The sequence below is a fragment of the Hippocampus zosterae genome, chromosome 16 (genome assembly GCF_025434085.1).
Source record: "Hippocampus zosterae strain Florida chromosome 16, ASM2543408v3, whole genome shotgun sequence".
Taxonomy (NCBI): Eukaryota; Metazoa; Chordata; class Actinopteri; order Syngnathiformes; family Syngnathidae; genus Hippocampus; species Hippocampus zosterae.
In genome coordinates this window covers 9,049,562-9,071,153 of record NC_067466.1, presented here as the reverse complement: position 1 = coordinate 9,071,153, position 21,592 = coordinate 9,049,562, and the positions used below count along the sequence as shown (strand labels likewise).

The following is a 21,592-nucleotide window of genomic DNA, read 5'->3' as shown; positions in this document are numbered from 1 at the left end:
AATCTTCAGTCGCGCCACAAACATTGGTGCCAGTGTCATTACAGTTTCGAAGAAACACATGTAAAATGTCATAACCTTGCCGGTCAACATACAATGCAGTAGAACAGCCACTGTGCACCGAGCAGGCTGGCATGTTGCACAACACGTTCATCCCGGGATGCAAATTTGGCAGAGTGCCAACCTACCCTCTACTTAGGAGCAAGAATAATAATACAACAATGATATTCCAAAGCACATAGGCACCCATTTAGAATTCCTGGATGCATCGAAAATTTAAAACGATCTGGCATGACTGTGTCCCAGTTGGTGTGGACGAACTTGTGTTACTGTCGACGCTGTGTCCCAATGTTTTGATCTCAAAAATGCAAACTGTATCTTTTGTCCATCAAGACCCCAACAAACCTCATGTTTTGGGGCCACTTTAGAGGTTTCTTAAGACAATGGAGGTTCCAATCTGGGAAAGTTATATTTTCTTCCCCTGCTCCAATTACATTTTTGATTGATGTCGTCCTTTTTTTTTTTGCCATGTGCGGACTGCATGGCTCTGGTGGGAGTGCTGGCATCCTCAGCGTGAGAGTTAATGAGCTGGCTAGTTTGTCTTTCTTGATGATAATTTGATGCTGAAAGAAACCACAATCCCTAATGTCTGCTACATCAACACATTTGCAGCAAATGATTTATCTCGCTCAAGCCATATTACGAGCTTTAAGAAATGTCCCCAAAAAAAGTCTCTTCTTCCCTTCTAATACCTTTTCAAGGAAGACGCTACAGATGGTCCAGCTGCGCAAGTAGTCACACTGAAATGAACACGCAGCTTTGAGGCAGCACAAGTGAGTCATGTGCATAAATTGCTACACTTGTGCCCTTTCCCAACCTGCACCGCTTTTTGTGATAAATGTGACGTACAAAGAAGTCTTGGTGATATAGCAGCATCGTATCAGTCACAGTGCACGTGAAATAATTTTTTGAAAACATTGTCTTAAATAGAACGAGAGAGTACTACAGGGTGAAAAGCGAGACAATCGGAAAGGATTGTAATATAATTATCAGTAGCAGTGGGGGTGCAAATCAATAATGTCAGAAAAGGAGTTGTCCAATTCTGAAAGGAAACGGGTAATAGTTGTTTTTTTTTAGCCCTTCAGTTTCAGCCAAACGTGATATCTGGTACAGAAAAGTAACACATTGATTCAAGATAGGCAAAATCCAAATACAAGTATAACAGGTAAGCAATGCACTGGTTTACAATGTTCTCAAAACGGCTACCGAAGACACATCGACACCTTGCAAATCTTTCAGCTTTACAAGTGCAAAATGGATTCGCTCACACGAGTCTGCGGCCCAAAGAGAATATCTCGACAGTAAGTTCATAAAGCATGAAATTAAACAACTTCCTTCTACCGCCATTTGCATATAAAGTCTGTAAAAAACCACGGAGTGATGACAATAGGCCCTTTTCCAATACGGTCTATCAGCTCGGGGAAGACGGAATTGTTTGTTTGGGTGGTTGATGTGTTTCAAATACTAACACTAAATATAAGAAAAGGTATGACTAGAAGAGCAGTAGTGTAAAAAAAAAAACAACAGTTAGCATGATGAGGAAACATAACCGTAGAAAATATATGCAACCTATATAAAACTGACATTATTAATAAACGTAATAAAAAAATAAATACAAGTATTTCCCGGTCATTGTTCTAATACGGACACAGAGTAAAGACGGTGAAGGCGGTTTGTTTTATTTTTGAGAACTTTTGAATAGGATTTTCAATGTCCGATTTAAAATAGTGCAGTATATACCTGCCGAAAAAACATGCTACGCTTTTTGTGTCTCATAAATAAAAGTCATTTGCGAAACAAAAAAAAACAAAAAAAAAACAACAACAAAAGTTAAGCACAATGTTTTGTACCTAATGTGACTGGATACAATGAACACGTATACCTGTTTGATCATCCAAAAAAAAAATCATCATGCATTAATTTTGACAACATGATTTGAATTAAAAAGAAAATGGCCTGTGGTAAGAAACTACAACAATATATCCCAGCAAAAATATCTTTCTTGGTTCAATTTTAGAATACAGCACAGTGTATAGCATCGGAAATGTGCAAAATAATTAGCGCGCCTTATGAGCAGCTCCGAAAATATCAATTCTGTTCCAATACCAAATTCTTTCTATAAAACGAGTTTACAGTATAAATACATGGACTCACAACAGGAAGCAACTACGGTAGGCCTATATATGGCAAACTCCTGCCGATCAACGCTAAATACAGATGACACTAAATACTTTATAGCCCAATGTTTCAATATCACAAAAGGGGGCTATATTTGCCAGCTTTCTGTGAATGTTGAAAATGCCATGTCTTTCGTTGGTCTGTGTTTTTTTTTCTGACATGAGACCCATAAGATGATGCCAAATGGACCCGATTAAAGTCTCGTTCACAGTAGAAGTGTTCACAGTGAATCATACCTTCTCTAATCAAAGCATCCGTCCGTTATCCGAACAGCTTTGGCCTCACGAGGGTCGAAAAAGCCTTCATAAAACAGTGATGCATCGTCACGAGGCCCACAGTGAGGATAAGGCTGCAAAAGGGCTTCACTGGAAAACAGATGATTCTGGCTCCTTCACTTAATGAATTAAATACAAAGCGCATTTGTTTTGCGGGGTCTCTATAAGGGAGACTTGTAAGCGCCCTGATCAAAACATTGTAAACATTTGAAATGGCTCTTTTACTCTCCTCTGCTATGAAATTCAATTTAGGGAGCACATTGGAGTTGAAATTGTCACCAAGCATGTAAAAAAAAAAAAAAATACAATGAAAGGTGGTTACCATTTTTCCAGTGTGACTGTAGTACCGGACCTTTAGTGTAACTGACCACACCATTACACCAGCGCATGATCGCATCATGTATCCAATATCAATTTAGGATACATCTTCACAATTGATTTTCCAATAATGTTTGATAATTTGATACTATATTACAATTATACCAAGGTCCTTTAAAAAAAAAAACTATATTCAGCCCATGTATGTACCAGTGGCTACAATGTACACCCAACAGTAATCAGTTTGACTGCAAACTACGACGACAAAAACATTCTTTACAACTGTGAAAGTGTCTTCTACACTTAACAATACTGAACATGACTTAATTCATTTTATCTTAGTACAGAATTCTTGATAAAACTTTGTATTAGCTCATATAATGTTGGGCAGATGTACCTAATATCTGAATGCGTTTCCAAATGGCATCACTCGGATAATCAACCATCCTGTGTATAAAGTCACTTCCCAAAAGAACAAAAATCTTTCAACCTTTGTTTGTTGAACCGTGCAATTGAGGATGATGTTATTTTGGTGGTTTTACCTGCCCTTTGGCTGCCTCATACTTCAATATCAGTGCACATCATGTACACTTTGAGCCATTTTTAATGAGATGTTTGTCTCTTCTACAATATAGCTCCCAGATTAATGCTACTCACATCTGCATTAGGTCAATGTGACATTTTAGAAATGACAACTTGATCAACCGATGTGTTAAAGTGCATTGTAATAGTGTTGCTACATGTTGGAACGTATTGTATTAGAGTGGCAATGCAATTTTGCATGCAAGTATGGCTTCTGTTAGGCTACGTTTACTTTCTGTTCCCCGGTGACCAGGGCAGCATCGATTGCCCAAAATGTAGTGCATGATGGGAATTCAGCCAATTTTCCCCCTCTGGATTCAAGTCTTGATAACGTTTCTGACAGTATCTATCCATGACAAGCCATATGGGGAGAGCACTACTTAGTCCTGGAGGCTCAAAGGCGCATGGACTCCAATACAATCCCTCCCAGTCCATCCTGTTCGGATGGGGACCCTCCCATTTGTTAACGTTGTGTCAAGGCTTTTTATGGCTAAAACCTGAAGAACATGCAGCGTTGGAGCTCCCCTACCTAGCCTAGCTCCAGAATCAGCATCAGCACACAAAGCGGCATGTGTACTTCCGCTCAATTCCGCTCAATTTTCCGTCAACAACTACCGGTAATTCATTAATCCATCCCGCACGGTTTCTCATTTGCCCGCAATTGTCGTGGCAATCAAAGGTTAGCACATCCCATCACCAACCCAACGATACAATTTTTGTCAATGGTGGCCTGAAACAGGGCTGCCATGGCCACCTGAGACATAATGTAAACGTAGCCTTAACAGTGTTTGTATGGTTGTTCATGTAAATGACAGGAAGAAATAGGCCTGAAGGGGAAAAACAGAGATATTTCAATACAATGTTCCATCTATATTGGCACATTATCTATAAACAGCATACTGGATGATGATCAAGTTAAATAGCTACTTACATGAGGTCATTTATCAGTTTGTCTCATGTTTCACAGTATAAAAGTGCATTAATTGCCAAACATACCCCCAATTTCCTATTAACTGACTCCTCCAAGCCAAATTTAGTGTGCACCAGCCCCTTTCACACTTGGGTCTCGACGCCATCAAGTTTAGGCATCAGGATGCGAGGAGTCAACCCGGAGTTGAGGTCCCTCTCAAACTCCAAAAGCTGCCCCATGAAGTTTAGATTTGGGGACACCACAGGACGGCGGCTGCGCACGTATTTGTAGGCATCCGTCATTGTCATGAGGGTGTGTTTCATTAGGTAGGCGATGACGATGGTTGCGGAACGGGACACGCCTGCCTGGCAGTGCACCAACACACCCTGTCCACTCTGATATGCTTCCTCTGTGGATGATGGAAAAAAAACAAGGCAATTATACAGTGGAAAGGACAATCTGTCAGGGTTCACAGACTTGCGCATGCACACTCATATGTTCTCACAAATGCAATACACAACCCGATCTATCAACATCTTCATTGGCTTCCACCCAACCCATCTCCGTTGCTTTATTATGGTGCACCTGCAGAATGGGATGTGGTGGCGCCTTGTTGGCTATGAAGCCTGCTCTCAGCAGAATGGCTATAATGCTCCCCCTCCCCACTCCTCATTGACTCCAAATCTATACTGTGATCCCCTTGCAGGAGCTCAGTCTGGAGTTATTATTCCCGCCCTCTCCCTTCTTTTTCTCTTTTCATCTTCAAAAATGGTGCAATGTAAAAGGGGACCTGGAGCACTCCTGTTCTGTACCCCCCCCCCCCCCCAGCCCCCTCCAAAAAAAAGCCAAAGACCTCCTTGAAGATGAGATACCAACATCAAACATTATGCTTTGTTATTGTGGTTGTTGTAAGCACACTGTAGACCGAGACCAGTTTTTAATGCAGTGGTACTTTAACTTATAGTCCAAGCAGAGGTGTCAAATCCGGGTCAGAAAGTGAAAAACCCTTCCACAGTTTGTATTTAGCTATGGGTGGAGACCAAAGGTTAGAATATAACGAGCCAGCTCATTAAAGTGTACAGTGAGGGGACGGCACTCCCACTAGATCCTTGCGGTCTCCGTAAGTGCTTCTTCTCAGCCGGGAAGTAAACGAGCTCCCTGGGAGGTCATTAGCCTGCCGGTTGTGTAGAAGCACCTGTGGCTAAAGCCAAAGTGTTGCAAAGTTTTTACTTGACACATTTGAGTAGGAGTGTTCCAGATCACAGGTTAAGAGCTGTCCTTTAATAGATGTTTTTATTTTATTTTTTTTTTGCTTTGCTTTCTCTGCCAAATACTTGAAAAAGGAGCATACAGCTCGAGTCTGACACACTATTTTGACTTATTACTGAACAGGCGAAACAGTCAAATGAAATTAGTAGAACCATCTCACCGATAAACTCAAAAACCTCCTCAAAGTATTGTCGAAGGTTTTGTTTGCTGTTGTCTGTGGCTGGCAGCCTTTTGTAGTGCAGTCCTGATTTGAGGTGGTAGAGGGGGAGGTGCGTGGTCACATTGACCACATAGCCGATGTTGAGGTGCAACAGCAGATCCAGATCTTGAGCATCCCTCTCATTTCCAAGATACAAGAATGGCAGGATGGCACTGACCACAGCGTTCTCCGCATCAGGAGTCATCGCAGACTCCTCAGACAGTGAGGCGGGTAGCGAAGAGGAGAGTGGCAGAGAAAGGTGCACTGTGGAAGGACAAGACGACATCTTGAGAGAATTGTCCTGCTCAAGTTCGGATACATAAAAGCATATTTTCATCAGTTCTTACTAGCTGGAATTTGATCAACAGGTAACATTTTTTTTAATGATGACCCTGAACACCCTGCCCACCACCTTTTCCAGCTACTCCCCTCAGGCAGACGCTACAGATCCATGCGCACCAAATCCAGTAGACACTTAAACAGCTTCTTCCCTCTAGCCATTAACTCCTTAAACAGTCACTGACGTAGTCACTCTTCTTGTACTACAAAATGGTACTACAAAACTACTGGTTACTCTAAAATGGTTCAATGATTTTGTTGTTTACAATGATGCTAATGCAGCGTGTTATACCTGAGACAAAGTCCTTGTGTGTTCTACATACTTGGCCAATAAAGATGATTCTGATTCTGAACACAGAATGAGGGTAAGAATCTTACTTCTGCTCTTCTCCTCATTTTGGTCTCTGTTGAGCGAGTTCAGAGCCAAATGAAGGGACTGAGCCGATGGTAGAGAATGTCCCCCGTCTCTCTGCCAGGGTTTGGGTTTGATGAGTGTGCTGGGAGCGGACGGAGGAGGCGAAAACGAAACCGGCGACGGTGGAGAAGGGGAGCGGGGTGAGGGCGAACAAGGAAATGGTGTCTCTCGATTGCGTTCAAGAGTGCCCGCCATTCCTGCATCATCTGCTTTATTAAGAAGCCTCCTGAGTGAGCTCCGTTGTTCGTCATATCCCGGTCCGGACCTGCAGCCCAAAAAATCCAGGGCGGCCATCTTGTCTTGTTGCAGTCGCCGCCGGCCAGCATGATCTGTGAGCTGAGCGTGTGCGTACTCCTGCAGGTTTTCACAGTCGAGGCGCATGAGCCCAGTTCTTTTGCTTTCATTTTGGATCTGCCTCGAAGTCGTCTTGCCAACTCCGATTCCTATTCCGGCACAGTGATTCTGTTGGGCTGTAGAATGGGTCATCTTTCTCGCCAGTTCTTCAGGCCAAATAGTTCGTACGCTGTAGTCATCATCGTCAGCTTGGAACATAGAAGCCGAATGAGGTGCTCCAATGCTTCTTCCGAGGGGTTTACCTCTGCGAGGATTGAATGTTACCACGATGGGGTCGCTGCTACAATAGCTGCAGGTGGAGCTACCTGTGTGTGAGGCTTTGGGATTACAGCCCGTGACACAGCTTTGTATTGCCCGAAGAGGGGCAGAAGAGGATATTGGGGTACAAGGCAGGCATCCCCCAACCATTTTCTTCCGAAGAATAGCGGGGCTCTCAAAGTTTCCAGCCTCACTGGAGCAGGAGGCACAGCGGATCGGTTTGAACAGGCTTGTTCGGTGTTCAGACACAGTGCTGTTGGTTGAGGAAGTGTTAGAGGTGGAGGCGGTGGAGAGACACCCTCCAAAATTTCTCAGGCCCATTTCTTTGCCTCCTTTTTTGACTGCACCAACGTTATGAACGCAAGAAAATGAGGTGGAAGAGCTACCTCCACCTCCTTGGCAACTTGAGGCATGTCCTTTAGACCCTCTGCAGCGTACCAACCTCCAGCAACCGCATCCGAAGGGTTGGGTGCAGTCGATGGTGCAGGTGTGGTCGGGACTGGGAAACCCTCCTGTGTGGGAAGTGCACGGGGACAGGGGAAGACCATGAAGAATATGAGGATGGTGGTCCCTGTGGCGGGATGGGCGAGGCTGGCTAAATTGTTGGAAGGAGACGGGGATGTGCGCGGGTTGGGCGGGGGAAGAAGAGGGATGGTTGGAGTTTAGGACGGATGCATGGGGAACAGGGACGGAATTGTGGTGGTAGGGAAGACTGTGATGCACGGTGCCCAGCTTGGAGGTCTTGTGATTCAGTAAAGTGAATTGAGGGTCAGGTCTTTTCAGAAGAAGACTTGTGGTTTCGTTCTCTTTTACATCCCTGAGGTTGTACGGCTGTGCCTGCGCAGGGACAAATTGCAGAACTCCGCCGGCTGACTGCAGCTGACCGTGTCGACTTCGCTGTAATTTGTGTTCGCCTCCACCTGCCCGCTCAGCGCCGCCAGTTCTTCCCCCAGTCTGATCTGAATGCGATGGGGCACATTTTCGCTGCGTACCCTTGGCACTTCCGCTGCGGCCGAGGGAGTTGCTGATTTCTGCTCTCCCACCCTTGTCCAGAGTCAATCTGATATCAATGGTATGTGTGTGGGATGGCAGTCGGGGGCTGAGAGTTACGGTTCCATTGCTGTGGCAGTGGCTTGGGATGTTCCTGTAACCCGGAGGCGCTACGGAATGATCGCCCGGGCTTCTCTGTCCGCGGGAAGATCTGCGTTTGCATTCCAAAGTCAGAGCTTTACAGGTGGGTGGGTAGAAATGAGGCTGGGAAAAGTGAGGGCGAGGCGCACGGGTGATTTGTCCATTGGAAGAGGCGGATATCTGAGATGAGTGATGTGGAACGGCTTGCGGGGAAGCCTCGCACAAGGCAATGTTTTTAGGCCGCTGGATGACCACTATACGCTCGTCGAGAGGAAGAGGAGGCATCTGGGTTCATGGGAAGCTGTCCAGTAAAAAGGAAGAGAGAAGAGGCCAAAGATTAGTCACAACCTTATTGTACATTGATTAAAAATAGAAAAGAAAATGTGGGTCAGACTTTAAATCCCATTTGTTTTGGTCCAAAATTAGGATTGTTTGCCTTTTGGCGTTTAATATTTCAAAAGACCCGTTGCTGTTTCATTGTTGGCACAGCTAGTCAATTATTTATGAAATGTAAAGTCAAACCCCACAAGCACCACAGACAACACAACATTGGACATGTTTTCAGTCTGGTTTTTATGTTCTTATGAGTCACCTCTGGTATCCGAGGCAAATGAAAACATACCAAAGGATCAAACGGGAACAATGTCACATCTCATATTGAATATGAACTTGTCACACAGAATTCTTTCATCATTGGCATCACAAATGCGAGATGAAAATTACACCCACTGGTTTGACCTTAATGGATAATGTTGCAGCAAGGAACGACTACTCCCCTTTGCCATATCCATTTAAATGTGCACATCTGTTTTTTGTCTAGCTTATACCCGAGCCACTTGCCAGAAAACGGAATATTCATCGATATATCAAAAAAGTTGGCAACCCAGCAACAGAGGGTGCCTTCATAATGAAACATTAAATCAGAAAAGGTTGCAAGAGTAAGTTAATCAGGTTGGCAATTGGCTTCCTAAAAGCTTGTTTACAAACATTGAACTTGCAACAACCTTCATCCCTCAGAGGACTCATCAAGTCTTAGGAAGACACATTTGCTGATGTGAAGGAGAATGCCGGACCCCGGGAGGGGGTGGGGTAGGCACCTCTGCTCCGAGTGAGCCGTTTTCCTGCTTGTTTTTAACCGGGGGGTCAAATTCATTTTTGTCACTGGGCCACATTGTAATTATGGTTTCCCTTGGAGGGCTGTTATGAATTTTGGGAAATGATCTAAATGTTGAATCCCCTCCACATATTACATACACAGCGCACAATAAATTAATGAATAACTAGTTTTAAAATCTGAAGTTATTGTGCATGACATATGACAATTAGAAATGTTGGTTCATACTTTAGCAAGCATCATGGAACTTGACATGCTTGATTTGCTTTCGCGGGCCACATAAAATGAGGTGGCAGGCCAGATCTGACCCCAGGTGTCGGATCTTGACTTTGACACCTGTGTGTTAGAAGATTCTCTCTTCCACCACACACCATTCAAATGAACAGCTCATCAGGGAGCTCTGTAAAAGCCCGATAAGGACGCCGATCGTTTGAATCAAGTGTGTTGGAAGAGAGAATCTTGTAAAACAAGCAGGAGTGCAGCTCTCTTGGGCCAGAGCGGCCATGTGATAAATGTCTTCTCCTAAACAAAATGGACCGTTTGCCGCTGTGGAGAAGGTGTGCCACACATAAATATTGTTTATTTTTGACAAAATGCTGCTAACTGATTGGCTCAATCTGAAATGTACATTTGTCTTAGCCTTGATATTAAACAAAAATAAACAGGTCACCACATACACAAAACAATTCAACTTTTCCCCCCACCACGACACGGCACTAATAGATCACAGCTCATTAAAAGGCCACATCCTGTTTATTTGAGACATTTAATCACCGCAATCATCGTCATTAACATTTAATGACTTGTTGCTACAACACACAATAGAAAACCCATCCCGATGAACACGCATGCTGATGAATGGGGATTATCTGTGATATGAAATGACTCCGGGAGTCATTCATCTGTCGATTAAATATTTTTGACCACATTCGCTTCTGTATACTGCGCAAAAGGGCATTTTTTTGTTTTGTTTTTAATTACAGAGGCTTATCGGGCCTGGTATAAAACGATGTTTTGATTGATACAGGTGGCTACAGGTTTTAAATTCCTTGTCAAAATGTTCAGAAATAGCTTTTCTGAAGAGCAACTCTCTGCATCAAGTTTTTATGATGAGATGGTGAGATTGACAGAGTGATGTGACAGCTTCTTTTTTTATTTTAATTTTTTAAACGCTTGTGTTGAAAACGTTATCTTTGTGGTCAAATGGTCAAACATGGCGCAGAGCAAGGGTGGGAAGAGCAAAGCCTTACTCACAAAAAGGATCTTACTCATGACACGATAAAATTACAATATTTTTTGACTGATAAAGGAATGGTAATTTGATAGATAGTAAGAAAACCATCAAATCATCTATCAAATCTATGGAACCGAATGGAAAATCTATATGTGAAAATTGGTAGTTTACCAACAATTAAATGCATTTTTAGAATATTTTGTATCATGTTTAGAAGTGGACTTGTAAACATACAAACACACCTACAGCACATTGAGGAGCCGGGTCATAATAATGTCACCCTGAATTTTTAATGAAAGAAAAGTAAGCTTTCCAACGTCACTTTTTTTTCCCCAAGTAGTGCAAATCAAAACATTGCACTACTTACCGTATTGGCCCTAATAGAAGACGGCCCTGATTATAAGACGACCCCCTCTTTTTCAAGACTCAAGTTTAAAAAAAAAAGAACAAACAAATGATTATAACAATATATTTGCCTCAATCTTAATATCTGAACATTTAAATATGTAAACCAAAGTGCGATCACATTCGTAAATGAATGGCTTCTGGATTTTTATATGTAAATGACATCATAAATTCTCAGCTGCCGGTTAACGTAGCCGATCGTCGACCCACTTTTCTCCAGATTGACGCTACGTTTCTCCATTTTCTGTTTTCTCATCTATTATTTTCTTCTGTCGTCTTTCTTACCGCTATTTTTTAATTTTTCTTCTTTGTGGTACTGCTATTTTTATTTTTATTCTTCGTGACGGGTTCACTTTGGCCTGGGGAGTCAAGTTCAGGATTCGCTTCAATATCTGGCGCCATCTAGCGTCGTGAATGGGTATAATGTCTAGACCCCGAATATAAGACGACTCCTACTTTTTCAGTCTTATTTCAATGCAAAAAACCCGTCTTGTATTCGGGCCAATACGGTATTCAAGATTGTTGGCACTTTGTTTATGACAACAAAAGTGATGACAACAAACTAATGAAGATGGGCTGTGATTTCCTTTTTCTGCAATAGGATGAACAATGCGTATCATAGAAACAAAATGTTAGTTTTTAAAACTGCATGTTTAGTTTTCATCGACCGGTGACAATTTGAATATTCAATTCCGGCGTATGAATACTGCACGACATTGATGATGAGATGATCATAGTCATCGTCTTTGGATGTCCTTTACATTTTTACTTGACACATAATTGCAAACATTACTCCGTTTTTTGGGGGGGTATTTTTTTTAAATCAAATTGACCAATACAATCAATTTTAACATTCTGTCAATTACAATATTTTAACAGCATGTGTGTACATCAGGTTAATTTTCAATTGTTCCCCCTTGCGCCATATTTGAAATGATTCTCTCATGGAGTGTAAGACATGGGGGAAATGTGGAGAGTGGAGAATAAACGGGGAGACGGACTGTATCACACTGTAAAAAAAACACACACACAATGGGGGAAGATAAACAAATCTCAACCGACCCAAAGAGAAGGCAACCTGATCTTTGGCATCCTCATGATCACGTCCATGCACACAGTCTGCTGATGGTGTCCTCATCTTTTGTGTTTTTTTTTTTTTCCCTTTGTCAGCTTAGCCTGTGGTAGAAGGGGGTGGGGGTTACATTGACCCAGATTTGTCATGGTGGAAGCCACTATCTCTCTGATCGCCACTCTCTTACATACTGCCACTGAAGGCCAGCTAGTGGCCTTTTCACTTCCTCATCGCTGTATATTTAGCAGACAGTCATAGTCCCTGAGACAAGGAACACACCAAAAAAGGAAGAAGAAAAAAAAAGGCAATCCAAGCATGCTCTTTGTGTCGTCACTCATGTGACACGGTGATGCAATTAAAGTTGGAAGGAGCGAATTTCAACATGTGAGTGGATAACTAGATTGGCCAGAAGAGTTTCTCTGTTCCATGACCAGACAGTTTAACAAATCAACTCTCAACATTCTTTCAAATCTCCATGTTTCATCCAAATAATGTGATTTCTTTAACCACGTTAAATATTTAGAATAGAATTCATTTGAATGTCAAACATACGAGCCCACATGATTGATCTAAAATAAGTTTGATGCATGGATAATAAACAGTCAGTTAGCAAAAATAAAGCTTTCCCCCCTCATTTACTCGCGAATGTCCAAGTCAATACCCCTGTGGCATTATAGGAAAAAAATGTTTGTTGCATTTATCTTACAAGTACGTTCAAACAAAAAATGTGTCCTCCTCGGGCATTTCCATATTGCGTCATAACTCTAAAAGGTATTTTTGAGGCAAACGCAACACTGCACATCACCCCCCCCAAAAAAATTGTTCTAATGTTGTGGCAAGTAAACAAGTATTGCAATATACAAAAGCAGAAAAACTTGACATTTGAGGCATCTTTCACCGTCGCCGGTGATAGTGGTTCCTTGCCAGCTATCTTGCCATCCTAAATAATAATCTCGCTTGCTTTAATGGTGCCTGAGTTACTCACTAGAGTCTGAAGTGTGTTTATTTATTTATTTCATATATTTTATTGCTTTGCTAACAACAGAAGCAAGAGCAGAACTACAGTGATTATCTCTGCGCATTTGGAGTCATCGATCACAGTGACGATTTCTTGTCATGTCAAGTGCGCTTTCAGAGACGTTGCAGCGTTTGGGGAGGAGAAGCTGTTTTATTTTAGGAACCAATGCTTACCAGGCTTTAAAAGATGAAAGACAATGTTTGTGTTTCTTGGGCCTGCGGCTAAAAGACATTACGAGTACCTGAATGCGCCCAGCATGAAACAGAGGACTCACTATGTGGCTGCAAATAGCAAAAACCAAGGATGTGTTCAATCAATAATGGAAGAAATTACACCATATAGAATCATGTTTTTTAGATTTTATGAAACTAGTTATTAATTTATTTTTCCCCACAGTGGAGGCTTCTTGAGTTGTTTGGAATGACATTAATCAATGTTGCCTCTGCTTAATTGTGTGAGCGTGCGTATGCCTCAAAGCAAACTGGACTGACGAACGTGTCCTGACAATGACCAAAGGACAAAAAAAAAAGTCGCTGCATCCCCTTGTATGAAATGGCGGCGCCGTTTGTAATCTGTGTGAAGTTGCACAGTAATCAGCCTTTGAAAAAAACCGCAACCACATGGAAGAATTTGAATATTCGATGAGTGACCATAGCAACACTTCCCGGTTGTGGTTAATGAGCACTTTGATGGGGTTTGTTGCAAAATCTTCTCTCCTGCAAAATAAATCAAACACCTGGAAGAAAGCTTTGCACCGTTCAGTTTATAAAGCAACAATTATACTTCCACGCACTGTGACAAAGCTTCGCCTTTACACCTGTGTTACAGCACCGTGTCGGGTCTTGACCCAAACATTCGAAGAGCAGAAGTGTCGCTTGCCACAGCAGCGGGACTGTGTGCTGAAGGCCAAAGGCAGCTCGAAGAAAATCGGTAAAAACGTAATATAAATGGTAATAAAAGCCTGGCCGCTGTTCGGCGACTGGACAAAGTGGATTTGGATCAGATGTTGCATCCTAAATGCCTTTTTAACTCTTGGGTTCCCAGCACGTCCCAACCACTCACACTGTACATCTTTTCAGTCATTTAAGTTGAAAGCCGAAACAGAATGTTGAAACGCAATCAGCGCTGCACATTTATCTCGTGAGCCGGGCGCAATGGATGCACACAACCCGCATCAAGTACAAGTGCAGCCGCGATGATACAAAACTGCAAATGTTGATATGTTGAGGATGTCGGAGAGCTTATCAGAAATGCGCCGAGCAGCTAAATGAGAACCAGTGTTGTCTGCAGCCTAAGAAGTTGTGGCCAATGCACTATGAGTCACTTTTAATTATGGCCACAATTAATCATGCCGCTGACTTGCCATCCAAAGCGCACGATACTAATGCAAGGAAAGTCTATATTTTCTCATACTGGAGTAGGCCGCATTTAGAAGACGTTTACTTATTATCTTTCGACTTCAGATTGTGCTATTACAGCAACATCCACAAACTCGGACACCCTGATTAGGAAAGGACAGAGCCGACTCTTCCTACTCAGGAAACTGAGGTCTTTTGGGGTTCAGGGGTCACTCCTTAAGACGTTCTATAACTTGGTGGTGGCCTCGGCCATCTATTATGGCATTGTCTGCTGGTCAGGCAGCATCTCGGCCCGGGACAGAAAGAGACTGGAGCGACTGGTCAGGAAGGCCAGTTCTGTCCTGGGTTGCTCCCTTGACACTCTGGAGGAGGTGGGCAACAGAAGGATGCTAACTAAGCTAAAAGCTATGATGGCCAGTCCCTCCCACCCCTCCAGCCCGCCCTGACAGCACTTGGTAGCTCCTTCAGCCAGAGACTGTTACACCCGCGCTGCAAGAAGGAGAGATACCGACGCTCGTTCCTACCGACTGCTGTCAGGCTGATGAATAAAAAATAACAATCATAACAATAATAATAATTAAATGATGTGAAGGTAAATTGTAAATAGTACTGCGATTTATCCATTTGTGTTCATATTGTATTTAATTGAAAGATGTTTGTTTTTGTGTTTTTTTTTTCTCTACTTCTTTCTACATACATTCTTGCTGCTGGAGGCTGTAAATTTCCCCGTTGTGGGACAAATAAAGGATATCTTATTGTATCTTAACATGAACTGAAGCGAAATGACTGACACCAATGCTACGGGCCACTTTCTGAACGCGTTATGATAATCAGCCCGTGTTTGGCTGCCTCATCAGCACTCATGCCCCTCCATCCCAGCCGACTGAGAGGAAGTCAGAATAATTCCATCACTCACTGCGCCACACTCGGCAGACAATGTGATGGACGTGACCAAACAAAATGACCAAATCTTGTTCTCGCCTCATCCGTACAGTCATCACGGACACAAATTTTGAATAGTTATTCAAATGTGCCCTGCCATTGGCGAGAGACAAGTCTAACGTGTGCCCCGCCGCCCACTCAGTCAGTTGTGGGTCATTGTATTAAGCACTGATGGAATGGATGAATATGACTGATTAATATATAGTGGTACCTATACTTTATGAACGTCTCTTCATACGAAATTTTCAAGTGACGAAACGACTCAACAGGAAAATATTGCCTCGAGTTAAGAAATAATTTTAAAGTTACGAATGGTAAAAATACAGTATGGGCTGCTCCTCGCAGGTCTGTGTTTCCTGAACGCAGCATACTTATAGCCGCTCTGCCATTGGCTATTACCGTGCATCATCCTGGCATCCCATTGGCTAAGAGGGACCTCTACCGTATGCGTCGAAATAGATAGATATGTGTCTATGCAGCGTCCTCATCATTCGCCTCTCGGGCCATAAGGTGTTCCGATAGTTTTACGTAAATGTGAATCACCCAGAAAAAGTGTTCACCAGTCGGGCGATCGCTCACTATGCTGATGTTTCCCTTGGGCAGTTTCAAAGGATTGTTAAAAGACGACAAAAGCAAAAGTCGTTGGATCAGTTCTGTACAAAACGCCAGGCAAAAAACACTTCTGAGAGAGACAAAAGAGGGCATAAATCGCAGGAGGACGCCGTTAAAAGTTCAATGACCGTCATTTTTATTCTTTATTCTTTGTTTTTTGCATTATGCACAACTCGTGTATTGTGCAAGAATCTAATTGTAACATTTATTTGCTACAGATTTTGATGTATTTTTATGCTTTAAAAAACATTTCTGTCGGAATTTGGGGGGGTCTTGGAACGGATTAGGGCATTTACATGGAAAATGCGTCTCTACTTACAAAATATTCTAGGTATGAAATTTCTTCCAGAACCAATTATTTTCGTAAGTAGAGCTACCACTGTATTTCGAATAATTACCAGCCATACTAGTAGAACCGTTCGGCTTTTAAAATAATTGGTCTGCAATCAACCTGTGACCTCAGAGTGCTGAAACATCAATTGGATGTCCAATACATTTAAGTCAGAACTCAATAATTCTTTGCAACCCCTTTTTGAGATGAACTCCACAGGAAAAAAAAGTATTACATGTTGACATTATACATGGGCGATGGTAAGTGGAAGATCATATGAGTTGGTGTGCGTAAAAAACATTCACCGCTAATTTATAGACTAACCACAGCTGGTCAGTACGTCTCATCTGAACCAGAAAAGGGTGACATTTTATTCCCACGAAGAGTTCTGATTCGTCTAATCCGTGGCCATGTTCATAAGAAGAAAGAAATAGTGTGGCCTGATATAGACGACTAAGAATAGCAAGAGAGGAAAAGCTCCTTGGAAAAGAAACGTTGGAATTTTGAGTCCTCTGTCAGATAAAGAAAAAGAAGCCCACAGTCTGCTTTAAAGACTAATCTCCTCTAGGAATGGCTTTCTGAAGCCCCGCTGTCATGGCAAGTTATTGGGAGTTATTGTAACGACTTGACAGTTTAAGTCACATCGCCAAATGCCAATAATATTGATGCTTTCAACAAAGTGCTTCCAGTCCTCATCTATTTCATGACACACTTTGCATACAAACCCCAAATCCCGGAAAATTGGAACATTGTATGCAAAATACAATACAATGATTTGCGAATACTGTACTTTTTGTCAACCTGTATTCAATTGAACACATTACAATTGACTAATATTCAAACTGAGGAAAGTTTTCGGGTTTTTCCCCCCGATTATTAATTCATTTTAAATTTGAGGCGTTCCCCCAAAAACTGGGAAAGTTGAGGAATGAGTGTCATGATTGGGTCTATATTGCCCCCCCCCCCCCCCCCGCCCCTCCCGCCTCCATTCCAGATACAGTATCTGTATTCTTTGCAAATTCGTCACATACAAACGCTTCAGTTCATCAAACCAGACTACGCGGGGAAACACAATGTGCAGTTCCTCAATGCGAATTTAAATTATTAAGGCACAAAAAAGTTTGTGTGGTCATGGAAACTCTGACTTTCCAAACATGCAACTTGTAAGTAGAATGACACGGCCCAATCAACACTCAGCAGCTGCAGGGTATGCAACTGTCAAATATTTCATGAATGTGATGACTAATTGAGTATGTTTATGATGATGGTTGCAGTTTGTCATGGAACTGCACTGAGCAGTCAATTAAAAAATAATAATAAGAATTGTGGGACCACCTCACAAACGAGATGTCGGGGTTCATCCCACATTAATAAGGAATTTTCATTATCTTATCGATAATGTCGTCTTCAGTTCACATGCTGACGATGTTTGTGCCCGACATTTGTAACCTTGCCAGTTAGCATCAATCTACCCTGGGCAGACATAGACAGAAAACCAACCATATGCATAACCATAGTCGTCAGAGAACCAAAAAGTCATGTTTGTGGAATATGGGGAGAAGCCAGGGTACCCAGAGGAATCCCATGGAAGCATAGGGATAAACGCACCATGCTCACAGGAAGAATAGAGATGGGATTTGAACCCAGAAATTCAGAACCAAGGAGGAGACACGGTAACCCCTTGGGTCCACTGTTTTACAATTGGTCACCTTTGCAGTGGATGCTGAATGACTGGCCTGGCAGTCGTGTAATGAAAAGCGCTCTGAGAAGAAAGTGTCTATTTTTTCTTCTGTCTTCTTTCTACCTACATTCTTGCTGCTGGAGGCTGTAAATTTCCCACGTGTGGAACAAATAAAGGATATCTTATCTTATCTAAGAGGCTTAATATCACCAAACTAATTGGATCCATCTCCCTTTTAGTTTTTCTCCCAGTAAGCTCCTTGTTGTGTCTCATTAGCATGACCACAAACATAAGAGGTAATTGTTTGAAATTATTTGTTATTCATGGAAATACAGTACAGTAAATTGAACATATTAGGCTGCTTTTCACACATCCGCTAGGTGTCCCACGACCCGATTTTCCTGAATTAATTGCACGCCCGTCGTGTTGGAGCCTTTTTCTTTCCAACCGTTGACAGAATAAAGCTGCGGTGCGGCTCAAAAACATTCAATTCATATCAACAAAAATGGTGATGAATTAAGAAACGCGCTCACACGATTGCTGACATTCTCCAGTCAATGCATATTCACGCAATTTCAAAAATGTAGCACGCGTGCAACGTTCAATAGAAATGCGTGGACAACACACAAAGCGCGATGTAGATGTGCGGTGAATAGGACCCCCCCCCCCCCACACACACACACACACATGTCACTTAGCGGACCGATACTTTTGCGCACGCAGCCCACCGAACCGGACGTTGACGGTTCGACAAAAAGGGAACGACTTACATCATGAGAGGTAGTCCTGGAGTGCAGTCGTCATTTCGACGCAGCCTCCCCACTCGTCTTCATTCTGGGACCGTTGGATCTGGTCTGATCCAGATGTGTGTGGCGCCGAGGCTGCCCGCGCGTTCGCGTGGACATGGGGCTTCAAAATTAAGAAGAGACTTCAAAATGATAATTTAAAAAATCGATTTAGTTTGCATGAGCAGAAAAAAATAGCGGCATGTGGAGCGCCCTTCCTTGGCCGAGTGAGCGTGTGTCAAAGTGAGCGGCGCGTGCGTTTGGGCACGTGTGTGTGTGCGCGTGTGTGCGCAGGGAGGTGGGCTCTTTTGTCTATGCTGTGCATGACATCATCTCAGGCCAATGGGGGAGCGCACGAGATCAAGAAGAGTCACGGGTGTGCATGTTGAGACACCCAGGCATGCTCACATTCGTCATGATCGTCTTCCGATTATTATTTTTTTTCCCCCTTGCTATTTCAGGTCAATAACGAGACTAGTGAACAGTGAATTCAAATTAAATCGAATTGTTTAGTTTTGGCAGCGGGGTGGTGCTAAACACCAGAGGTGGCAAAAAGTACTCGCGTTCTGCACCGAGGTAGAAAGAGAGATTGTTGTGATTTTGTAACGACTCTTCGAAGTAAGAAAAGGTTTTAAAAATGTGGGGAAAAAACTTTTTTATAACAATAGCTTGATTTTCACCTGCAAGGAGTTTTCAGTGGTGTTTTGTATTATGTTGTGTCATCACTGAAGGCTGAGTCCTTTTCAAATTGTTAATTGCATGACTTCCCAACCAAACAAAAATTCTCTGAGCTAAATGTTTTAATTTGTATGACATGCTCCCCCCAAAAACAAACAACCCCCGCCCCCAAAAAACACTGTTTGTTTCATTAAATGCATGCAACAGCCTCTGCAGTCAGCCAACAAATGATTGATCCGACTTCCTGTGACCGATTGTTTCGCCATTGAGTCGAGCTGTCACTGTTACTGACATAACTTACAATGCACTTTAGCAGCTAAGCGGAGAGGCTGTTTATTTGGAGTGTGTGACTGCTAAATTCTTTTATGCCATTTGGAGGGAATATGTGCCTTTTAGCTTTTGAGTCAATTTTATCCTGAGCTAAAAAATTTTGCTGAATGTTTTTAGTGCCAAAAAAAGAAGTTAAACACAGCTGAGCTGTGTTTTAGCAGGAGTGCATATAATGAAACCCAGGCAAAAACTTTTTTTTTTAAAATCAGCGATGTAAACATAAGTCATAATCCAATTGCTCTGACAAATTCTAATTATCGTATGTAGTCAGCAATCTTTAACCTTCTATGATAGGAAATATTCATTCATTCATTCATTCATTCATCTTCCGTACCGCTTGATCCTCACTAGGGTCGCAGGGGGTGCTAGAGCCCATCCCAGCCGTCTCCGGGCAGTAGGCGGGGGACACCCTGAATCGGTTGCCAGCCAATCGCAGGGCACACATAGACGAACAACCATCCACGCTCACATTCACACCTAGGGACAATTTAGAGTGTTCAATCAGCCTGCCATGCATATTTTTGGAATGTGGGAGGAAACCGGAGCACCCGGAGAAAACCCACGCAGGCCCGGGGAGAACATGCAAACTCCACACAAAATATTTACTTGATATAGTGTATATTCTATTTACATGACATTGTCAGCCCACAGTTTAGTGACGTGGCTTATTATCAGTGTTTCTCGCTCACCAAGAGGGAATCAAATTACTATTCTTAACAAGTGGTCACTTTTCATCAGCGTGTAAAGCCAAAAATGGGCCCCACGGAAATGGTAGCGCTATTGATCATCATACTATTGTTGTGCTTCACAACTGAAATGGTTAGATTTTCAGTCAGATTATTTTAGAATTACCCATCTTGCACTGCATAATAATAATAATAATAATACAATGTCTGAACACCGAAGTGTTTCAGACATTAATTTTGGTCACTTAAAAATACCCCCCCACCCAACAATCTCGTCAAGTCACATTTATTATTTATTGAATTGAATACAAATTTATTGTCATGTGTTGTATGTTCATCTTCCGAGCCGCTTGATCCTCACTAGGGTCGCGGGGGGTGCTGGAGCCTATCCCAGCAGTCATCGGGCAGTAGGCGGGTGACACCCTGAATCGGTCGCCAGCCAATCACAGGGCACACAGAGACGAACAACCATTCGCACTCACACTCACACCTAGGGACAATTTAGTGTGTTCAATCAGCCTGCCACGCATGTCTTTGGAATGTGGGAGGAAACCGGAGCACCCGGAGAAAACCCACGCAGGCCCGGGGAGAACATGCAAACTCCACACAGGGAGGCCGGAGCTGGAATCGAACCCGGTACCTCTGCACTGTGAAGCCGACGTGCTAACCACTGGACTACCGGGCCGCTGTGTTGTATGTGTGAGATATTATTATTTCTCGCATCTCAATTGCGTACCAATGATGTGCTTGACCGTACACACCATGTGAAATCCACTTGCTCACTCCTTTCCCGTCCACGTGACATACGCGGTTGTTGGACAATGATCTCATGCAGGAAATTACGTTATCTCGTCGGATCACAAAGTGTCAGCGGTGCCTCGAGGTCTACTTCGAGAGCATTCGAATCCCAATGATTGAACCGCACCCCAAAATGACACCTAAACACAGGGAATGCAAAACATTTCGCTGAATGTACTTTTGTAGCTCATTTTGTGCTCCTGAATCACTGTGAAAATATATTCTCGTGTTAAATTTGAACTTGGATTCTAATAAAAGATTAT

The 21,592-nt window shown here is 42.8% G+C and overlaps 1 protein-coding gene across 3 annotated transcripts; it reads right to left on the bottom strand.

The window, feature by feature from the left end:
* Nucleotides 1-1,120: 1,120 nt before the first annotated feature.
* si:dkey-175m17.7 (uncharacterized) lies at nucleotides 1,121-18,966 on the bottom strand. 3 transcript variants are annotated; one of them, XM_052046321.1, is made up of 4 exons: nucleotides 18,823-18,966; nucleotides 6,506-8,586; nucleotides 5,750-6,052; nucleotides 1,121-4,729 (listed from the first exon to the last, which is right to left on the bottom strand). In XM_052046321.1, exons 2-4 carry the CDS (start codon nucleotides 8,568-8,570, stop codon nucleotides 4,464-4,466), a joined length of 2,634 nt encoding a protein of 877 aa, XP_051902281.1. In that variant the 5' UTR covers nucleotides 8,571-8,586; nucleotides 18,823-18,966; the 3' UTR covers nucleotides 1,121-4,463. The 3 variants fall into 3 exon arrangements, with proteins under 3 accessions (XP_051902281.1, XP_051902283.1, XP_051902282.1); XM_052046323.1 differs by lacking the exon at nucleotides 18,823-18,966 and adding an exon at nucleotides 12,117-12,214; XM_052046322.1 differs by lacking the exon at nucleotides 18,823-18,966 and adding an exon at nucleotides 12,101-12,206.
* Between the last annotated feature and the right edge of the window lie 2,626 nt (nucleotides 18,967-21,592).

Excerpts from the sequence above, each read along its gene's own strand:
- si:dkey-175m17.7 (XM_052046321.1), bottom strand. The coding sequence starts at position 8,570 with ATGCCTCCTCTTCCTCTCGACGAGCGTATAGTGGTCATCCAGCGGCCT. Across the intron at positions 6,053-6,505 it reads AAATGAGGAGAAGAGCAGAA|TGCACCTTTCTCTGCCACTC; the intron begins GTAAGATTCTTA and ends GTCCTTCCACAG. Across the intron at positions 4,730-5,749 it reads GGAGGTTTTTGAGTTTATCG|AGGAAGCATATCAGAGTGGA; the intron begins GTGAGATGGTTC and ends CATCATCCACAG.